Raw genomic sequence first — 20739 nt, forward strand, 5'->3', positions numbered from 1 at the left:
GTTTTCTTAAATCCTTTCAGTTATTTCTCATCCCCTACAGACTAATGTCCAATTCCTTGGCACGGCACACACACACTCCATGATGCAACAAACTTCTCCAGCTCCTCTTTGTATCACTTCTCAGATGTGCTCAGTGTTCCAGCCTATAAACCACAGACCACCGTCCTGTTCCATACTCCCATCCCCTTACCTGTAACATGTCCTGCTGCCTAGAATGCCTTTCTTTTCCCACTGCTTTTTCTATCTAAATTCATCTGCTGACTTCTTACCCTTTCAGTCTTTGGTGTCTCCCTTTTCTTCATGCTCCATATCCACTTTACCTTCAGGTGCTACTGGTTTAATTTCCTAAATATCTTTTGAATGCATACATTTCTTCCTATTGGTACCAGCCCCATCCTGCTCCAAAATACTATCATTACGTAGACAACAATCTCCTTACCACTTCTACCCTCATCCCTTTCAATACAGTCTTTACTCTGAAGCCAAAGTAATCTTGTAAAATGCAAATATGGTCATATCATTTCTTGGTCTGAGAGTCTTCAGTGATTTCAAGGAAAAAGGAGGATAAAGTATATGCTGTGCTTAGTCGCTCAGTGGTGTCTGACTCTTTGTGATCCCACTGATTGGAACCCTCCAGGCTCCTCGGTCCATGGGGATTCTCCAGGCAAGAATACTGGAATGGGTTGCCATGCCCTCCTCCAGGGGATCTTCCCAATCCAGGGATCCTGCATTACAGGTGGATTCTTTACTGACTTAGCCACTGGGGAAGCCCAAGAATACTGGAGGTGGGTAGCCTATCTCTTCTCCAGGGGATCTTCCCGACCCAGGAATGGAACCAGGGTCTCCTGCATTGCAGGTGGATTCTTTACCAGCTGAGCTACCAGGGCCTATAAGGTTCCATGAACAAGATTTCAAGAACTCAGGCCCTGCTAACCTCACCAATCTTAGCTCACGCCAAGTTTCATTCTTGATACCTATGTTTCAGTACCACAGATAGTTCCTCCTCTACCCCTAGCCATCTCCATCTCAGGGTCTTTGGATCCCTGTCGGCAATTACTTGACCTATTAGGTCTGTCTGGTTAATTCTGACTCACTCCTTAGGACCATGCCTTTGTGAACATCCCAATCTCCATCATGTCAACTCCTCATCACTTCCTCTTCTAACAACCCATATTTTTCTTTCATTGAGTTTTCTGCAGTTAGTACTTAAATCTGTATGTGCATTTGTTTTATTGTCTTTTCCCTCAACTAGACAGGGACCTCCGAGAAGAAAAGAATCACCTCTCTTTGGTTCTCTTTTATCCCATTGGCCAGCAGGATGTTTGACTCTGTGCCCTTGTTTCCCTGGACACTGCTCACTCACTCACCTTCCCTGTGTGTCCTTTAAGGTTTGAGATATTCTCTAGGCTTGTGGTGGAAAAAATGTGAATCACGTTCCCATTGACTGCAGCAAACAGGTGACCTCCATTGCTAAAGGAACACTGCAAAGAAATATAGGGAGAGCCCAATAGTGAAAGAAAGAGCGGTTTACCTGGAGGTTGTAGTTGAGAGCTTCTTTTCCCAAAGAGTTCATGCTGATACCACGTGCAGGACTGGGAATTGGGGGAAGGTGTAAATAGGACTCAGAATTGGCCTATTTGATGTCACTATTCCTATAGCTCATACTGGCCAAGATGCTGACACTACCATGCGCATGAATCATGAAGCTGTTTGGATTAGAGAATAGAATACTCATTTTGCCTGTAGAAGTTTCAGAGTGGGACAGTGATCTTTAAAACTCTGTCTTGTTTCTGTAAGTCATCTTCGGGATGGGGATGGGGGAAATCAGATAGGCTGCTACTGTCTTTTTGGAGAAGGCAATGGCACCCCACTCCAGTACTCTTGCCTGGAAAATTCCATGGATGGAGGAGCCTGGAAGGCTGCAGTCCATGGGGTCGCTGAGGGTCAGACACGACTGAGCGACTTCACTTTCACGCATTGGAGAAGGAAATGGCAACCCACTCCAGTGTTATTGCCTGGAGAATCCCAGGGATGGGGGAGCCTGGTGAGCTGCCATCTATGGGGTCACACAGAGTCGGACATGACTGAAGCTACTTAGCAGCAGCAGCAGCTACTGTCTTTCACTGTTGCTCATTTTCCCTGATCCCTCCCAATTGCCAACCCTGTCCTCCCAACTGTGACTCTGAATATGTGATAACTTTCTTTTCAATGCTTAAAAAAAATTACTCCACAGTCACAGAGAGGACAGATTGCAGGTGGGATCTCACACGGTTTGGTTCAAAGGTGAGCAAAAAAGAAAAGGGACAGGACCAATACACTCAGTAACTTTGGTGGAAAAATTGGATTTTTTTAAGCCACTAAAATTCTCTAAGACATTCTCTGGTCTACCTCTTCAGCTGTGTTAGTTCATGATATTTCAACTCTGACTTTCCAAGATACTTACCTCCAGAAGCTCTTACCTCTTTGCACCCTCTGACGGAGTATTCCTTGAAAGAACGTATATCATCAATAAGTAGGTTCATAATGCGTAGTTTGTCAGCAAACCCTACTACAATGTAGTGTCCAGATGGGTGAAGGCTGATTGTATAAGCTTCTTCTTGGTATTCCTTAAATAGTTCCAAAGAACTGTGAAAAAGATACATTACTGAATAAAAGTCTAGCCCACTAAGTCCCTTGAGCATTCCATTGTATCTGGTATGTATTTTTATAACGGCATTTGAGATACTTTATTACTTGTAATTACTGGTACCTCTTTTTCTAGATTTTTGTTATTTGAGGATAGTGTTCAGCAATGAGTATGGCATGTGAAGGGACTGATCAAGGGGTGTTTAGGGATGTGGAAGATACAGCTCCATTCAGATCTCCAACTCAGAAGTATTGCACAGTTTTTTCCCTAGCAGCCCCAGCAGCTATATGTAAAAGCAAAGAAGTTATGTTCTGGGGCCAATCGAGGCTGGAGATTCTCAGGGATTCTGTGCCCGGAGGATAAAATCACTGGAAGTTGAGGGTTGTTGGGGCAGTGATCAGGATTGAAAGGAGGAAACAATGATCTGGACAGCTCCATGAAACAAAGAACTGATCCAGTGGTGGGGCAGTGGTGGTGAGGGGACAGGAAAGGCCGAAGGACACAGGAGGGTATGGAAGGAGGTGAGATATTGGTTCCTTTCTGTCCCCAGGGCCAAGCATAGTGTATGGCACATGGTAAACACTTAATAAAGTACAAAGTGATTTTCTAGCTCATGCAAGAGTGAAAAGAGAAAAAGGAAGTCTGACGGACTTGATTTTTTTATAAACGGTTTCCAGCTGAAAGCTTCTAAGTAATTAAAATTGAAAACTCTCTAAAATAATTTGCATGGAAAAATTTAACAACCAGAATCTTGCATACCGCAGTAGCAAAGCCTTTCATTTCTTACTTTGATTCGTAATTCCAGATGCGGACGGACCGATCCACAGAGCAGGTGGCAATGAGGGGTTTGCGGATGCAAGTATCTAGACCAGTGATAGATGCCGAGTGTAACGGGTACATCAGATACTCAAAGTGGGCAGGCTCCCCCTAGAGAAGTCACACAGAATCAGACTGAGCAGAGGAAGCAAAAGACTGGCCAGGCACGCCAGCTCTCATTACTGCTTATGGATGTTAATTAGCCCAGATGCACAGAAATCAGGCTGTGGGCAAGTTGTTTTAACATAATGCATATTTTCCCATGCTATTATTATTTTAAAACATTTTAATGGCAATAAAATATTTTACTCTATAAATATACCAGGATTTACTTTATCCATTCTTCTACTGTGGGAACATTTAGGTGGTCTCCAATTTTTTGCTATCAAGGCGTTACATGGACTAAATATTCTTGCAAGTAAGTCTGTGTACCTCTCTGATTACTTCTTTAGATATTGTAGAGTAAGTGCCTGACAGTAAGTTTTTGAATCTCAAGGCATCTATCTCAAAGGACCTCCAGCTTGAATAAACATATTGCAGTTGTATGACGCAGTTACCAGCAAAACAACCAGCTAAAGAATTGTTGCTCCCACCCTTGAAGATCCCTTTCGTAGAAAGTCCCGGATACTTAAATAACTGACTTCATGAATGATCCCACTCTTTCTGTACCCTAATTCCCACACTCATGGCTAAATGAGCATTAAATAGTGAACTCTCAAAACCCTGACACCCCATCCTCAAACACTGATAAAGGCAGAGCCCCCAGTCCACCTCTCTCTTTACGCACGGCCTCACTGCATATGGCCCTTGGGCAGCTATGTGCCCTCCAGGACCTGTGAGTAAGAAATCTTGTTCCTCAAAGTTGCCTGATGGATTTTGCTCAAGTGCATCCTTCAATTGTAATAAGAACCAAAAGGGCCTATCTGGCCCCAGCACTGGCCCTGGTCGGGGAAAGTGTGTGTGGGGCTTGCTGGGAGAGACGCAGCTGTGGGTGAGTGCCTCCAGCGTTCCTAGCTGATGGCTTCACTACCAATAGTTTGGGCCCCACACAACAGATACATTTCTAGAAATAGAATACAGGGCAAAATGATCTGAATGGTGTTAAGGATCTTAATGAGTACTCCCAAATTTCTCTGCAGAGAGACTGTATGACTCTGTCAGCTGCAGCTAGGAGAACTGGGTGAATGATTTAAGTTAAAATGTATCCTATTGCACTGGTCTGCATGTTATGTGTAGATTTCAGGTGTTTGTCATCAGAAGCATTATACCTGGGACTTCTGCATGAGAAGTGATGATTGGGAAACTCAATGAGGTGTATATACTTTGCTCACAAGCCAAGACAAAGGCTGAACTGTCAACTCCCTCAAATTCAGACCCTTCCCCACTTAGAAACTACCTGCATATTCTACCCGCCTCTGCTATATCAGAAAGAGGTGCTGGGCTGTCAGAAAGAGGGGGTGAAAAGTGAAAGTGAAAGTCACTCAGTTGTGTCCAACTCTGCGATCCCCATGGACTGTAGCCTGACAGGCTCCTCTGTCCATGGGATTTCCCAGGCAAGAATACTGGAGTGGGTAGCCATTTCCTTCTCCAGAGGAATCTTCTCGACCCAGGGATCGAACCGAGGTCTCCCGCATAGCAGGCAGATTCTTTACCGTCTGAGCCAACAGGGAGTAGGCACAGATTATTCCCATTCTCCGCTTGCTTCCCATACTTTCTCTAATATCTTCAACGACCCTGTCTCTACTAGCACATTCCTGGTAGCTTTCTTCCCCCTCGAAGGCTGAGCAAGAACTAACAAGAACTAATGTTGGGGAGAGGAGGGTACGAGTGTCCCAGGCAGAGGCAGGAGCGCTGATGCCTTTTGGCAGAAGGAACATGCAGACTCCCAGTGATCAAAGGGCCCATTCTATCGGATGGAGTGATGGGACGGAGCTGCAGAGAGCAGCCCGGGCCAGACATCACCCAGCCCCGTGCTCCTAGCTCAGTTCTTCTCAGAGCACCCGAGGGTCACCGAGGGGTTGAGGCTGTGACAATGGTGGAGGTGGTGGAACATGTGAATTTTGTGACAACCACATCTGGGTTTTGAAAAGATCACTCTGGCGGTCGAACCGAGTATAATTCGGGGGCCTAAGGGCAGAGTGTACATGTGGAGACAGGCAGGGGACTTACACATCCTGGAAGTGAGAGTGAAAACACCCCACTCTACGGAAGATCCTGCTCTCTGGTCTGGTTCTCTCCTTTCCAGGCAACCTTCCCTCTGAGAGGCACGCCTAACAGCAGGGAGAGAAGCTCTATGCAGTGAACTCACCCCTCTCCATGGAGAAAGAGGACAGACTGGAGATCCAGCCATCAAATAAGTCCTTTCTGAGTCCTTGTGAATGAGGTCCCCCCACGTGAAATGATAAAAATGTCTTAGTCTGGGGTATATGACAGAATGATTTACATATTAGCCTACAAGCTTTTAAATACACTCAAATCTCCCTTGTGTTGAAACAAAAGCAACTCTCTCTTTTCCACCTTATCTCTTCACCTCATTCTGTGAGGTCAGTATTACCCCAATACCAAATGCATCACAAGAAAACTACAGACCAACCGCTGTTATGAATGTAAATTTAAAATCAGATAAGAATAAGTGCTGACAAAAATACGGAGAGATTCGAACACTCGTACACAGCTGATGGGAATATAAAACAGTTCAGCACTTTGGGAAAGCTATCTGGCTGTTCCTTAAGTGGTTAAATATGGAGTTCCTACTTGACTCAGGAATTCCACTCCTAGATACATACCCAAGAAGAATAAAAACATATTTCCACACAAAAACTTGTACATAGATGTTTATAGCAGCAGTATTTAAAATATTCAAAAGGTGGAAGCAACCCAAATGTTCATTAACTGATAATTAGACCAACAAAAATGGTATATCCATGCAATGGACTATTATTTGGTTATGAAAAGGAATGGAGTACTGATACAAGCTCGAACATGAATGAAACTTGAAAACATTGTGCTAAGTGAGGGAAGCCAGTCACAAGAGTCTACATATTGCTATGAAACATTCAGAAAAGGCAAATCTATAGAGACACAGACATTAGTGACTGGCTAGAGCTGGGGGGTAGAGAAGGCAATGGCACCCCACTCCAGTACTCTTGCCTGGAGAATCCCATGGACGGAGGAACCTGGTAGGCTTCAGTCTTTGGGGTTGCTAAAAGTTGGACACAACTGAGAGACTTCACTTTCACTATTCACTTTCATGCATTGGAGGAGGAAATGGCAACCCACTCCAGTGTTCCTGCCTGGAGAATCCAAGGGATGGGGGAGCCTGGTGGGCTGCCGTCTATGGGGTCACACAGAGTCGGACACAACTGAAGCAACTTAGCAGCAGCAGCAGCAGAGCTGGGGGGAGGCAGATGGGATGATGGGAGCATAATAGCAGGTTTTTTTTTTTTTTTTTTTGAGTGAAGAAATGCTCTAAAATTGATGGTGGTAATGGCTGCATAACTCTATGAATATACTAAAAAACATTGAATTGTACACCTTAAGTAGGTGAATTGTATAGTGTATGAATAACTCAATAGTGTTATTATTTTAAAAACCATCATTGCTGAGAAAGATATATTAAAACCTCCTGTGATTGTAGGTGGTTTATTTTCCTTGTTGTTCTGCCAAAGTTTGCAGGCTATATTTTGAGTCCATGCTATTATCTGCATACAAATTTAAAACTGTAATGTCTGCTTGATAAAATGAACCTTTTCTAAGTACAAAGTGCTTTTTTTTAATCCTTTTTGCTGCAATATCTACAGTGTATTCATACTGGCTTTCTTTATTATTTAAAAACAAAAGCAATGATAAATCTTTACACATAAACATCTTTGTGCACAGGAGCAGGTACTGCAGTACATTAAATACCTGAAGTACACTTGCTTGCTGAGGAAAAGATAGGTACAATTTAAATCTGAGAGAGACCTTCAAGGTGTTCTTCAAAGAGGCTCAGTTCAGTCATTCAGTCGTGTCTGACTCTGCGACCCCATGGACTGTAGCACGCCAGGCTTCCCTGTCCATCACCAACTTCTGGAGCTTGCTCAAACTCATGTCCATTGAGTCGGTGATGCCATCCAAAGAAGCTACAACAATCAGATTCTGGTGTCCCCCACCCTGGCCCCCTGCAGGTGTTGGAGTGCTCCTACAAGGACAACTTGAAATCAGAGTTTCTTTTGCTTTATTATGAAGGGGTGCATGGGCCTATTCTCAGGAATTGGATTAAAATTTGCCCAGTGGTGACCCGTCCCCAGGCTGGCAGGAAGCGCTGCTGGCGAGACTCACCTTGCTGATCTCCGTCAGGGACATGGTGATGCTGTAGAGCTGGTTCTTGCTGGTGCTGGCGATCAGCGTCTCCTCGGAGGGGCTGAAGCACATGCAAAGCACGTCCTGTTTGTCCGACTGACTTGGGTCATTGCTCTGTGGATCCACAGGAATCTGCCCGAGACACAGGACAGCGGTCAGCAGGCCTCTGCATTGTCAGGTGTCCTTGGGCTTTAAGATGCTTTTGGATACTTGCAGCTTCCAGACTCCTGATCAGCCTGCGTCCTGGATCTCCTCAGATGCAGAGAAGGGAGGGCTTGAGGTGTCTCAGTTTCTGTGGGTTTCCTATGCACCTTTAAGTGACTAGCGGCTGAATAATAAGCAGCGGCACAGGTGAAACTGATCCATCTGTACATCTGCTTGAGATCCCCCCTCAGAACAAGCATTAGTCTAGCCCCACGCTCGCCCAGCGGGTGGGAGCTCAGTGCAGGCGCCTATCTGCACCAGGTACACAGCGCTTCAGGGCAGCGGAGGGGAAGGTTGAGGTCTTTCTATCACGTGGGGTGGGTGACAGGGCAGAGAGAAGAGAAGGGGTCCCGCAGCTCCTGCAGCAGTCTCAGGGGCCTGGAGTTCCCAGTGGACAGTATTAAATGAGGTTTCCTCCTCCCTGTTTTTCCTCTCCTTCCACGAACAACCAAACTTACTGAAATCTGGTCTGCATATACCACCTTTGCATCCTCACTACCCACTCAGTTCTTAATTCCTTATAACGTGGCTTCCACTGCCTCATTTACTGAAACTGTCCTCCTGAACATCAGAACTTCCCTTATCACCAAAGCCCGACGCCCTGCTCAGCCTCATCTTCTGGGCTTTCCTAGAGCCTTCAGCCATGACCTGGGCACCTTCCTCCTCTGAACATCCTGGAATCTTGTGCTGCCCTCCCACTGCGTGGAGTTGTCTTCCTCGGCACCTTCTAGCCCGTCCTCATGAAGTCTACTCCCTCTGCTCTCTCTGGGCAGCGAGGACTCTGGGAAGCCTTCCCTGACTGCCCTGGGCTGAGTGGGCCCTGACAGTCCCTCAATGTGCCCACAGTACCCAGGACTTCCCTCTGTTGTCCCAGGTGTCACACTGCATAAAGGGGAACAGGAGCCTGCGGACTGGGGACCTTGTCTGTGTCCCCTGGTGCTTGGAGCAGGGCCTGGCACATGGCAGGTGCTCAGTGACTGCGTGGTGTGGCCTCACACCCTCCCCCAGGCAGTGAGGTCCGTGGGGGAAGCGCCACATCCGATGTGCCCACCGCAGGTCCCACCCTGGAGCCTGGCCCCTGACAGGTGACCGACAGACATTGGTTGACTGAATGAGTGAACGACCTCGCCTTCTCAGTGTCCTGCTGGGCTGTCATCCTGTCTCAGTCTTGAAATTGGGAAACACTAAGTAGTCATGTATGGATGTGAGAGTTGGACCATAAAGAAAGCTGAGCGCTGAAGAATTGATACTTTTGAACTGTGGTGTTGGAGAAGACTCTTCAGAGTCCTTTGGACTGTAAGGAGATCCAACCAGTCAATCCTAAAGGAAATCAGTCCTGACTATTCATTGGAAGGACTGATACTGAAACTGAAGCTCCAATCCTTTGGCCACCTGATGTGAAGAGCTGACTCATTGGAAAAGACCCTGATGCTGGGAAAGATTGAAGGTGGGAGGAAAAGGGGACAACAGAGGATGAGATGGTTGGATGCCATCACCAACGTGATAGAACATGAGTTTGAGTAAACTCCAGGAGTTGGTGATGGACAGGGAAGCCTGGCATGCTGCAATCCATGGGGTAGCAAAGAGTTGGACACAACTGAGCAACTGAACTGAACTGAACTGAACTGCATCCAGTGATCACACAGATGTTTAATCTTTTCGATAACCACCAGGGTGAGCTGTTTCCTTAATGAAGAGACACAGGTTTGTTACATTCAGCAACTCATGTGAAGTCACTCAGCCAGGAAACCTTAAGAGTCAAGTCTCATTTAATGTGTGTTTACCACTCCATATCCAATGACTTCAAATTGCCCACACTGTGTATTAATATCACAGGCAGATCACTTTTCTGAAGCATAGTGCTTCTCCACTGAAAACAGGATGCCTTGCCCGTTTACATACTCACTCTTCAGGCTGGCGTTTGCCATCTTTTCACCAGCCTTAGTCTTCTCGTTCCCTTCAAGTGACTTAAGGCCCCTCCACTGGGGAACAGATATCTCCCCAAAACACCACTGCTCCCTGTCAGCGGTACCTTTGCTTAATTTCCTCCCTTCACCTGGACTTCCTGATCTGTTTCTTCCTGTCTAATGTTATCCATCCTCTATAACCCTTCTTCAGTGATGACCTTCAAACACTTTGAAACCTTCCTGGTTATTCCCCAACCAGGTGAAATCTCTCTCCACTAAAGTCTGTATCATTTCTTCCCCAAATATTTACTGAATGCCTGCTGCATACCAGGTGAAAGTGAAAGTGAAGTTGCTCAGTTGTGTCTGACTCTTTGCAACCCCATGGACTGTAGCCTACCAGACTTCTCTGTCCATAGGATTTTCCAAGCAAGAGTACTGGAGTGGGTTGCCTTTTCCTTCTCCAGGGGATCTTCCTGACCCAAGGATCGAACCCAGGTCTCCCGAATTGCAGGCAGACGCTTTAACCTCTGAGCCACCAGGGAAGCCCAGGTAGTTTTCTTTCCTTTTTTTTAAAAAAAGATGTTTATTTACCTATTTGGCTGTGCCGGGTCTTAGTTGTGGCCCACGAGATCTTAGCTGTAGCATGCAAACTCTTAGCTGTGGCAAGTGGGATCTAGTTCTCTGACGAAGGATCTAGAAGCCAGGTCCCCTGTATTGGAAGTGCTGCTGCTGCTGCTGTGTCGCTTCAGTCGGGGGCCAACTCTGTGTGACCCTATAGACGGCAGCCCACCAGGCTCCCCTGTCCCTGGGATTCTCCAGGCAAGAACAATGGAGTGGGTTGCCATTTCCTTCTTCAATGCATGAAAGTGAAGTCACTCAGTCATGTCTAACTCTTAGCGACCCCATGGACTGCAGCCCACCAGGCTCCTCCGTCCATGGGATTCTCCAGGCAAGAGTACTGGAGTGGGGTGCCACTGCCTTCTCCATTGGAAGTGCAGAGGCTAGCAACTGGGCCACCTGAGAAGTCCCATATCAGGTGGTGTTCTTGATGTTAAAATATCCATATACATTATGGGAACACTGAACTTGAAGAGAAAACAATTTGCCCAAGTTCTCCCCCAGGATTCAGATCCTGAGCTCCCTATTTCTATACCACAACTCTGTCCAATCCATCCTAAAACTGCCCTCAGGACAAATGGCTCGAGTGCCTTTGTGCTCTGCGCTCAGCCCCCTTCCCTGGTCGAACATTGCGTCAGTGCTCTGCTCCTGGAGGATAGTTGCCAGTTGGACCCCAGCATTGCTGCTTCCTCCCCTCCTTACCCGGATCTCCCTGCTCTCACGGTAAAACTCCTTGTCTTCCATCTTCTCAAACAGCAGAACTCTCCCTGGCCCAGCAGAACAGGCAAATCCCTTTGAATAGGCTGCGATGGCAAACACCTGGGGCAGCGACAGCTGGCTGTGGCTGCTGGTCATCATGACCTGCTCGTAGGAAGGGACTGGGGAAGTGACTGCTGGAAATTCGATCAGGCTGGAAAAGAAAATAGCACATACAGATAACAGAGATGATTCCAAGGAGATGAACTGTGCCAGGGATGAGAAAGAAGGACTGTCCTTGGGCATGGGAGTGTGGCTCAGATGGTAAAGAACCTGCCTGCAATTCGGGAGACCCAGGTTCCATCCCTGGGTCAGGAAGATCCCCTGGAGAAGGGCATGGCAACCCACTCCTGTATTCTTGCCCGAGAATCCCATGGACAGAGGAGCCTGGCAGGCTATAGTCAATGGTGTCACAAAGAGTTGGACACAACCGAAGTGACTTAGCATGCATGCACATGGGAGAAACCACTCAGTGTGAGCCCCTTCCCATGGCCTAAATGTGCCCCTTTGGCTGGGAGTGCTACTGGGGCTCCATGGGAGATGGAAGGTTATACACTTATATGGAAATCTGTAATCCTCTGTGGTCACTGTTTTTATTATCATACTCATTTTGTTGTTTAGAAAAAAGTGGCTCAGAGGGGTTGTTTCCAAGATCACACAATTAGTAAGGGGAAGAGCTGAGATTTAAATCCAGGTTTCTGCTTCCTTCCCTCTCTTCCATCCCTTTCCCTTTCTTTCCTTCCTTCCTTCTCTTCTTCTTCCCCTTCCCCCTCCCTTCCTTTCTTTCTCTTTCATTCATTTATGCATATTTGCATTCACTCATTCATTTATACAACATTTACCAGAGTTATGTTAACGACTCTGTGAAACAATGATAAATAAGTTGACCCAGTTCCTAAGCTGATGGTCTAGGGGGCGTGTGATAAGGACTATCAGGGACTGCTGAGTAGGATGGCAGTGGCCAGTTATCAGCTAACAAGAAAACCTAAGGACAGATATAGAAGAACACCTGTCTGAGATGAGCAGAGCCTGGGGGCTCCCAGCTGAGACCGGAAGGACAAAGAGGGATGTGGCAGTGTCCAGAGGAGTGGGGTCAGTGTAGGGGCAGACTGAGCCCAGAAGTAGGAGAGTGCATGAGGGATATGCGGTAGACAGAGGCAAGAGCTGCTGCTGCAGATATAGAGAAGTGTCAGAGTAGCAAGGACATGTGGGCCAAGTTCGAGAGTCTGAGCTTTATCCTTGGAGTCCTGGACTCACTCAAAGATGGTGAACACAGCAAACTGGAGGGAAATGGCCTTATTAGGAAGTTCTCAACATAATCATGACAAAAAGGAAATGCCATTGGCATGGGGGTGGTACAAAGGGGTGAATCCAAGGACATTGAAGAAGAGGAATCTACAGGGTGCTGTTTTGATTGCAGGCTCAGGTATTGGGATCAGACATCTGGCTTTGAATCCTGGCCCGTTACTTAACAGTGCTGTGATCCTGGGTGAGGCATTTAACCTCTTAGAGTCTACGATATGGGTGTGATAATAATATGTACTATGTAGGGTGGGTAAGGCTCAAACGAGGTTATACACAGAGTGTTTAAGGCAGTGTCTAGACCACACAATGGTACTGTCCAATATGAGTGAGATGACTATGATTGGCTGCAATAGAGGTAAAATCGGCAGCTTCACCCTGAGCCCCTTCTCCGGTCCATACACTTCTGTCACCCTGACTGACATTTCCTTGTATTTCCTTATTAGTCTGCTGCTTCCTATCGAATTATAAGGTCCTGAGGATGGTGTCCCCAGCATTTAGCAAGATGCCTTGCACACTGCAAAGGCTTGGTGGACATTTATTTAATTGATTTAGTAAACTGGGAAGCCATATTTTCGAAAATAGGTAGTTTTGAAGACTAAGTCATACCAGTCTGTGAAACTGTTAGTTGTTCAATTGTGTCTGACTTTTTGTGACCCTCATGGACTCTAGCCCACCAGGATCCTCTGTCCATGGAATTCTCCAAGCAAGGATACTGGAGTGGGTAGTCATTCCCTTCTCCAGGGGATCTTCCTGGAAATTGAACCTGGGTCTCCTGCATTGCAGATGGATTCTTTACTGTCTGAGCCACCAGGGAAACACTTATAAAATGAGGTTAGGTATAAAAATAAAAATAGTTGTACCTAGGTTATGGTTATAAACATCAAATTTGACCCTGCATATGGATGAACACTAGAAAAGATAAAGGAATGATTTTTAAAGAGTGCTGTTTTAGGGGTGTTGCTATTGGCAAGATGAGTGTGTTTGTCTAAGAACTCCAGCCCAGATGGCATTGTTACCTCTCTGATTCCTGGATCACCCCCAGGTTCTTTGTCTCGCTGGTGGGCTCCTTGACCACGATACTTGTCTCCCAGCGTTGATCTCCAGATTCAAAGAGGAAGAGTCTGCCTGTATCAGTGCCAGCAATAATCTTGTCATCGGACACCCAGGTGTGGGCGAGATAGTTTTGGGGTTCTCCCCTCTGAAAATTAGTTTGCTTCAGGGTTCCCTCAGCAAAACGGAGAAGCTTAAACATCCCATTTCCAGTGATACAAATCTGAGTGTTATCCTGGGGATTGAAGCTCACCTGTAAAATATGAAAGAATGAAAGAAAAAGAGACATAAAACTAAACTTGATGGAATTATTTCCCATTTAACTAATTATTAGTTAGTCCAAGTAGTTCACAGGATCCTTTAAACATCACTAAATCATATAATTTTAAGACATATTTGATAAGAGGACAGATCTATGTCCATTATATTTGTAGGGTCCATGAGTCAAATTAGGAAACCTTCAAAAGTCATCTGATGAAGACCAAAAAGCAGGATGAGCAGGTCTTGACAATCACCAAACTCTGTGTTAGCAAAACAGAATGAAAGCTCAGCTAAAAACAGACAAACGAGGGTCAGGCAGGTTTATGTGGCCTGTCCAGGGAGAAGGAGCCACATGTCAGGGACTAGCCTCCGTTACCTTTACCCTCATCCCCATTTGCAGTCACAGTCAATCTGGCACCCACACTGGATGGTGGGCACCTGGAGGGGCTGCGGCTTTATCTCTGTATCCCCAGGGGCAGGTTCAGAGCAGGCATCCGGTGAACGCTTCCTGAATCTGTTTGAGACAAGGTGCTCCCTGCTCCGAATAGGATGTAGCATGCCTTACTATGACCTGGATGAAATAATCCTCAGGCTCTACTTGTCTTGGCTCTGATTCTGTAATCACCAAGCAACCTGTTGATTAACAATTTCACTTCTCAAGGGAGGAAACACACTGGATAGATGATGTGTGTTCTGGTTGTGACATGCTGGTTCACACACCAGCCTCTTGTGAGAATAACAGAGTCTGTGCCCAAGATGCTGATTAGCCAGTATCTCTGAACCTGAACAGAATTGTGCGTGGACCTGTAAAACTGAGCATTAGATCTCAGACCAGGTTGACTGCTCCAAGCAAAGTCTCCTTGGGACCCGACCAGCCTCCTGACACGGCCTCTGCATTTTACCCTCAAAGCACAATAGAAACTTCTGCTCCTCACATAACGGCAATTTCATGGATAGCTTCCTAAACATTTACGACCTCACACCACTTTCCTGAAGTCTTCCCACTGCCCAGAAACGCTTCCCAGTAGAGGCCAGGTCTGGGGAGAGAGCAAATTGATCAAACTGCCTCTGAACCTGACTTGTGACCAGCAAGCAGTTCTGGGCCAAAATAAAGAACATAAGCCCTGGGGTCAGGGAGTCCTGGTTCTGCTAAATTGTTGGAGCCTCAGTTCCTTCATCTTTAAAACAGAGACAATAATTATGTATACTTTATATAGTGTTGTGTGGCAAATTTCCAAATGCATTTTAAGAAATCAGCACTATTCCTGGCATATAGAAAGTATTCAATGAGGGACAGCTTGTACTATTTTTTAATAATTTGCATAATATTTGTTATTCCGGGCAGTACCTGGAAGACAGCATTGTTCTGAGTGTCGATTCTAACAATGGCCATGACTTTCTGTTTTTCCCACAGCCAATAGACAAGGTTTGATTCTGGAGGTGAAGTCTGAGTCAAGAGGTATTTGGAGTCTGGAGAAAAAGCCATGCAAATAAACTTCTGAACTGGGAAGTCAAAATTATTAAGGATTTTGCGCTTCCGGCAGGGGATGGCTGACAGTTCATAAATGGTGATGACAGGTTTATCTTGCACAGTCTCCGAGACAGCGAGGTAGCGCCGGTTGGGACTGATGGCCAAGGCCAACATGCCCTGACTCTTGTCTGAGCCTGCAAACAGAGGAGAGGGGCTGATGAGGGGTGACCATGCATTCACCAAGATTCAGCACAAACCAGGCACCGTGGTGGGTGCTGCCAAGGCAACAGGAGAAAAGTGCAGAAACAGATAACCGCTGATCCTTGTATCCTTCAGTACAACTGTGCCTTGGCTATTTTGAAAATAACTAGGATGGGCCCCTCACTGAGGTCGTGGTGGGAGAAGTCAGGGAAGGATTCCTAAATGAGGACAAAGTGAGAACAGGATGGGGGTGGGGCAGGTCAGGAAGGGCAAAGGTGTGGACGTGAGAAAGGGTGTAGATGGTGGGGGAACTACACACAGTAGGCAATGGCTGAGCATCCTCTGTGAGCCAGGGATGACCTAGATGGGTCTGGAAGGTGCAGCAGGGTCAGATAACAGGCCATTATGCCCTAAACAGCCAGCACTCCATACTCTTCCTCCACTTTTCGCTCAGTCGTGTCCGACTCTTTGCGACCCTATGGACTGTAGCCTCCCAGGCTTCTCTGTCCATGGGATTTTCCAGGCAAGAATACTGGAGTGGGTTGCCATGAGTTTGGGTAAACTGCAGGAGTTGGTGATGGACAGGGAGGCCTGGTGTGCTGCGGTTCATGGGGTCGCAAAGAGTCAGATACGACTGAGCGACTGAACTGAACTGAAACTCATTTATGTATTTCTTTATCCACTGTATTTATTTATTTGTGTATTATTGGGTTTCTGAGATATTTATACTAGGACTAGCTTATTTTTGTAATCATATCTTCATCATGTGTTTGAATACCTTGCAAAGTAGAGTCTCAAGGAAAGAGGGAGAAAAAAGGAAATGATAAATTCCATTCTGGATATATTGTGTGTGAGATACGTACTGTGGAACTTTCAAGTAAAGAGGTCTTAGCAGGCAGCTTGATATGATGAAAGCTAGAGGAGATGTTTGGACTGAAATACAGATTGGAGGTAAAAGTCATGGTGGGGCGTTGAAAGTGTGAGTGTAGACAAGACTGCCAGGAGAAGGCAAAGGACAACAGGTGACTCCCCTCCTCTGTGCTTCTGTACCAGGGCTGTGCCTGGCCTAGCAGGTGTCCTGCTCGTTTACACAGTCCCAGTGCTCATTTGAATACACACCTGTCCCCATTACAATGCTCAGAGCTCCTGGAGGCCAGGGGCCCTGGCTTTCTGGCTTATTCATTCTTTTAATCACTAGTGCCTGACTCCCAGTGGGTGCTTAACATGTGCTGACTGATCGCAGTTTGTAAATACTTTCCTGTTGTTTTAACCTAGTTGATGACTGACTTCTCCTTGAAATATGTTCACCTCCTATATGGATTTCCTCTTTTTGGCTACTCCTCCAAAGACTCTTTTCCAGGTTCTTCCTCATTTCCTGGCACTAAATGTAGGAAGGCCCCGTAGCCCAATCTTTATCCTTCTTTTCTTTCACAAACACATTTACTCCCTGGGTGATCTAATCCATTCAAAGGATTTTTTTTTTTAAATTATTTTTTGGCCATGCTGCAAGCATGTAGGATCTTAAGTTCCCTGACCGGGGGTTGAACCCATGTCCCCAGCATTGAACGTGCAGAATTAACCACTAGACCACCAGGGAAGTCCTCATACTAAGGACTTTGTATTTCACCTCTATGCTGCTGCTGCTAAGTCACTTCAGTCGTGTCCGACTCTGTGCGACCCCATAGACGGCAACCCACCAGGCTCCCCCGTCCCTCGGATTAAGAACACTGGAGTGGATTGCCATTTCCTTCTCCAATGCATGAAAGTGAAAAGTGAAAGTGAATTCGCTCAGTCGTGTCCGATTCTTCGTGACCCCATGGACTGCAGCCTACCAGGCTCCTCCATCCATGGGATTTTCCAGGCAAGAGTACTGGAGTGGGGTGCCATTGCCTTCTCCCACCTCTATGCTAACAACCTTCAAATTTTTGTCACCAGCCAGGGCATCTTTCTCTTGAATCCACAATCGACATCAATTGAAATTGAAAAAGTGCTAGTTGCTGAGTCGAGTCTGACTCTTTGCTACCCCATGGACTGTAGCCTGCCAGGCTCCTCTGTCCATGGAACTCTCCAGGCAAGAATTGACATCAAAGTGCTCACTTAAGATCCTATTTGCATCTCTAGCAGGCATCTCAGTCTTTCCATGTCAAACACTAACATTCCACACAAAACCTGCTCCTTCTGTAGTCTTTCCTGTCTCTATTAGCAGCAACTCCATCCTTTCAGTTGCTCAGGCCAGAACCCTTGCTTCTTCCTTTTCTCTCCCAACTACATCAGGTCGATGAGGAAACCTGTCACCCTCACCTTCAAAATAGAGCCAGGCTTTGATCTCTTTTCACCATCCCTGTTACCTGCTACCTGCTCCATGCCACTATGTTCTCCCAGCTGGATTACAGCAATAGTCCTTCAGCTGGTCTCCTATTTCTTCTCTTGTCCCTCCTTAAATCTATTTTCTGAACAGTAGCCAGAAAGAACCTTTTGAAACATAAGTCAGATCATGTCACTCTGCTCAGAATCCTCCATCCCAGCTTCTCATTTTCCTCAGAGTAGGAGCCCTTGATCTCAAAGCCCATGTGATGTTGCTCTGCTTACTTCTCTGCTTCACCTTTCGCTCCTGCTCCTCTATTCACTCTGCTCCAGGCATACTGGATTCCTCACTATTCCCCTAACACACTCAGCACCCTCCTAACCCAGAGCCTAAAAGACGAAAGGTAAATGTGGAGCGCATCAAAGAGATAATATAGGAGAATATATTAATAAGCTTGAGTAAGGTTGATAAATTTGACTTCATTAAAACCAAGAATTTCTGTCCATCAAGATACCATAAGGAGGAAGAGAACACAAGCCCCAAACTGGGAGAAATTATTTGTAGTATGTATACGTCTGACAGAGGATTAGCATACAGAAAATATAAGAAAGAAAGAAAGTGAAGTCGCTCAGTCGTGTCCGACTCTTTGTGACCCCATGGACTGTAGCCTACCAGGCTTCTCTGTCCATGGGATTTTCCAGGTAAGAATACTGGAGCGGGTTGCCATTTCCTTCTCCAGGGGATTGTCCCAACTCAGGGATTGAACCTGGGTCTCCCACATTGCAGGCAGACGCTTTACCATCTGAGCCACCAGGGAAGCTGGCTTCCCTGGCTGACAGAAAATATAGTGTGACCATAAATCAGTAAGAAAATTACCCCCCAAAACATAGAAAATGGATAAAAGATTTAAACAAGACATTTCACAGAAGATTAAACAGGAGTAGCCCCTTAATCATGTGAAAAGATATTCATCCTCATTGTGAAGTGAAGTCGCTCAGTTGTATCCGACTCTTTGTGACCCCATGGACAGTAGCCTGCACCAGGCTCCTCCGTCCATGGGATTTTCTGGGCAAGAGTACTGGAGTGTGTTGCCATTTCTTTCTCTAGGGAATTTTTCCGACCCAGGGATCGAACCCAGGTCTCCCACATTGTAGACAGACGCTTTACCATCTGAGCCACCAGGGAAGTCATCCTCATTAGTAGTAGGTAAATGCACAAAACATTAGAAGTAGAACAATAGCAAGGGGTGGTGAGGTTGTTGGGTAACAGCAGTGTGAACTAGTACTGCCACACTACTGTTTTGGTGTGTGCCCTGGAGAATCTCTGCACAAGTAGATGAGAACACTTGAATGCAAGAATGCTTATAGCAGCATGGTTTGAAATAGCAAAAAAAAAAAAAAAATGAAAGTGAAAGTCACTCGGTTGTGTTCAATTCTTTGCAACCCCATGGACTGTAGCCTGCCAGGCTCCTCTGTCCATGGAATTCTCCGGGCCAGAACACTGGATTGGGTAGTTGTTCCCTTCTCCACGGGATCTTCCCAACCCAGGGGTCAAACCCAAGTCGAACCCAATGTGATTGAACCCTCATTGCAGGCGGATCCTTTACCATTTGAGCCAACAGAGAAGCAAAAAAAAAAAAAATGTTGGTTCTCAAATATCCATCAACACTAGAATGGATAAATATATTTGAGACATTAGAGTCATATGAGGGAATACTGCATAGTAATAAAAAGAACTCAGTTAACATGTACAAAATGCATGAATCTCAGAGTATGTTGTTAAACAAGAGAAGCACGTCACAGAATATATACACTACCATTACATTTATACAAAGTTGGAAAGCAGCACAAACAAAAACAATATCTTACGTAAGGCCACACAGATAAATATGTGGTAAAACTATATAGAGAAATAAGGGAATAATTACAAATTCCAGGATGGAGTGAGAGTGGGCACATGTGAGATGAATTAAGTCAGGGAGAAACACTGGAACGGGTAATGTACTATTTGCTCTCCTTTTGGCAGACTTTCAAAGCTTCATTATACTATAGTTCTTTAAATACTACACATATGTAGTATACAGTCTTTTGTATGCATGTCACAATAAAACAGATTGAGCGTAGAAAACAGTGGGAAAGAGTGGCTAAGGTGTGAAAATCATGTATATCATTAGCAGGACCAATGTGAACAAAACCAAATGTTACAGTATACAAATGGTTATTTCTGACCTGGGGTAAAATCTCTAGTGTCTTCGTCATAAATGGATTCAAAAGGTCTGTAATGAAAGTGGTGTACTCTAGAAAACTGTTAGAGAAGTCAAAAAGCAGCCCTGGTGATGACAAAGAGAGTGATACTGAAGATGCATGAAACTCTTCAAAAGAATTTTTTTCCATTAGATCACAGTGAAAATAAGTACCTTTGAATTAACAGGATTTACATGTGACTTTATGTATGATTCATTAATCTATACATTAAAATAAGGCAAGTAGACATGTATTTCTTCTACATTTATAAAACTATACGTATATTCAAGTTGTCCAAAAAAGTTTTCTTTCAATCGTCGTATTGGGATTATGGTGTTATATTTGGTTCACATGGTTACCTAGGTGTCAAGACTGGAAACAGTTTTACCTGGAATGAATTTTTGCCATTTCTGATCCACATTGTACTTCACACAGTGATTTCCTGAAGGAAACATAATGATCTGTTCATCGAAGAAGAAGACATTGTTGGACACGTGGGATCGAAGACCAAAAACATGCAGCGACTGAGCTACCACAGTGGACATGGTCCCGGTAGTTCCGCTAAAGATGCAACGCAGCTGGTGAGCACCGAGAAGCGCGAAACCCCGCCCACTCTGCCGCACCCGCCCCGCGAC

At 45.6% G+C, this 20739-nt stretch overlaps 1 protein-coding gene across 5 annotated transcripts in view; it reads right to left on the reverse strand.

Annotated features, from left to right (window-relative positions):
- Positions 1–20739, reverse strand: part of CFAP57 (cilia and flagella associated protein 57) — a 69091-nt gene that overhangs the window by 48031 nt on the left and 321 nt on the right. For 3 of the 5 annotated variants that reach the window (XM_061412255.1, XM_061412258.1, XM_061412254.1), the window contains exons 2-9: positions 20493–20665; positions 15233–15549; positions 13590–13876; positions 11215–11422; positions 7763–7915; positions 3414–3553; positions 2460–2625; positions 1368–1481 (exon numbers count right to left, since the gene is read on the reverse strand). In XM_061412255.1, the coding sequence (XP_061268239.1) occupies positions 1368–1481; positions 2460–2625; positions 3414–3553; positions 7763–7915; positions 11215–11422; positions 13590–13876; positions 15233–15549; positions 20493–20649 (1542 nt within the window). In that variant the 5' untranslated portion in view covers positions 20650–20665. The remainder of the gene's footprint in view (positions 1–1367; positions 1482–2459; positions 2626–3413; positions 3554–7762; positions 7916–11214; positions 11423–13589; positions 13877–15232; positions 15550–20492; positions 20666–20739) is intronic. The other 2 variants (XM_061412257.1, XM_061412256.1) reach the window with 2 other exon arrangements.

Source organism: Bos javanicus, chromosome 3 (assembly GCF_032452875.1).
Source record: "Bos javanicus breed banteng chromosome 3, ARS-OSU_banteng_1.0, whole genome shotgun sequence".
NCBI classification, from domain to species: domain Eukaryota; kingdom Metazoa; phylum Chordata; class Mammalia; order Artiodactyla; family Bovidae; genus Bos; species Bos javanicus.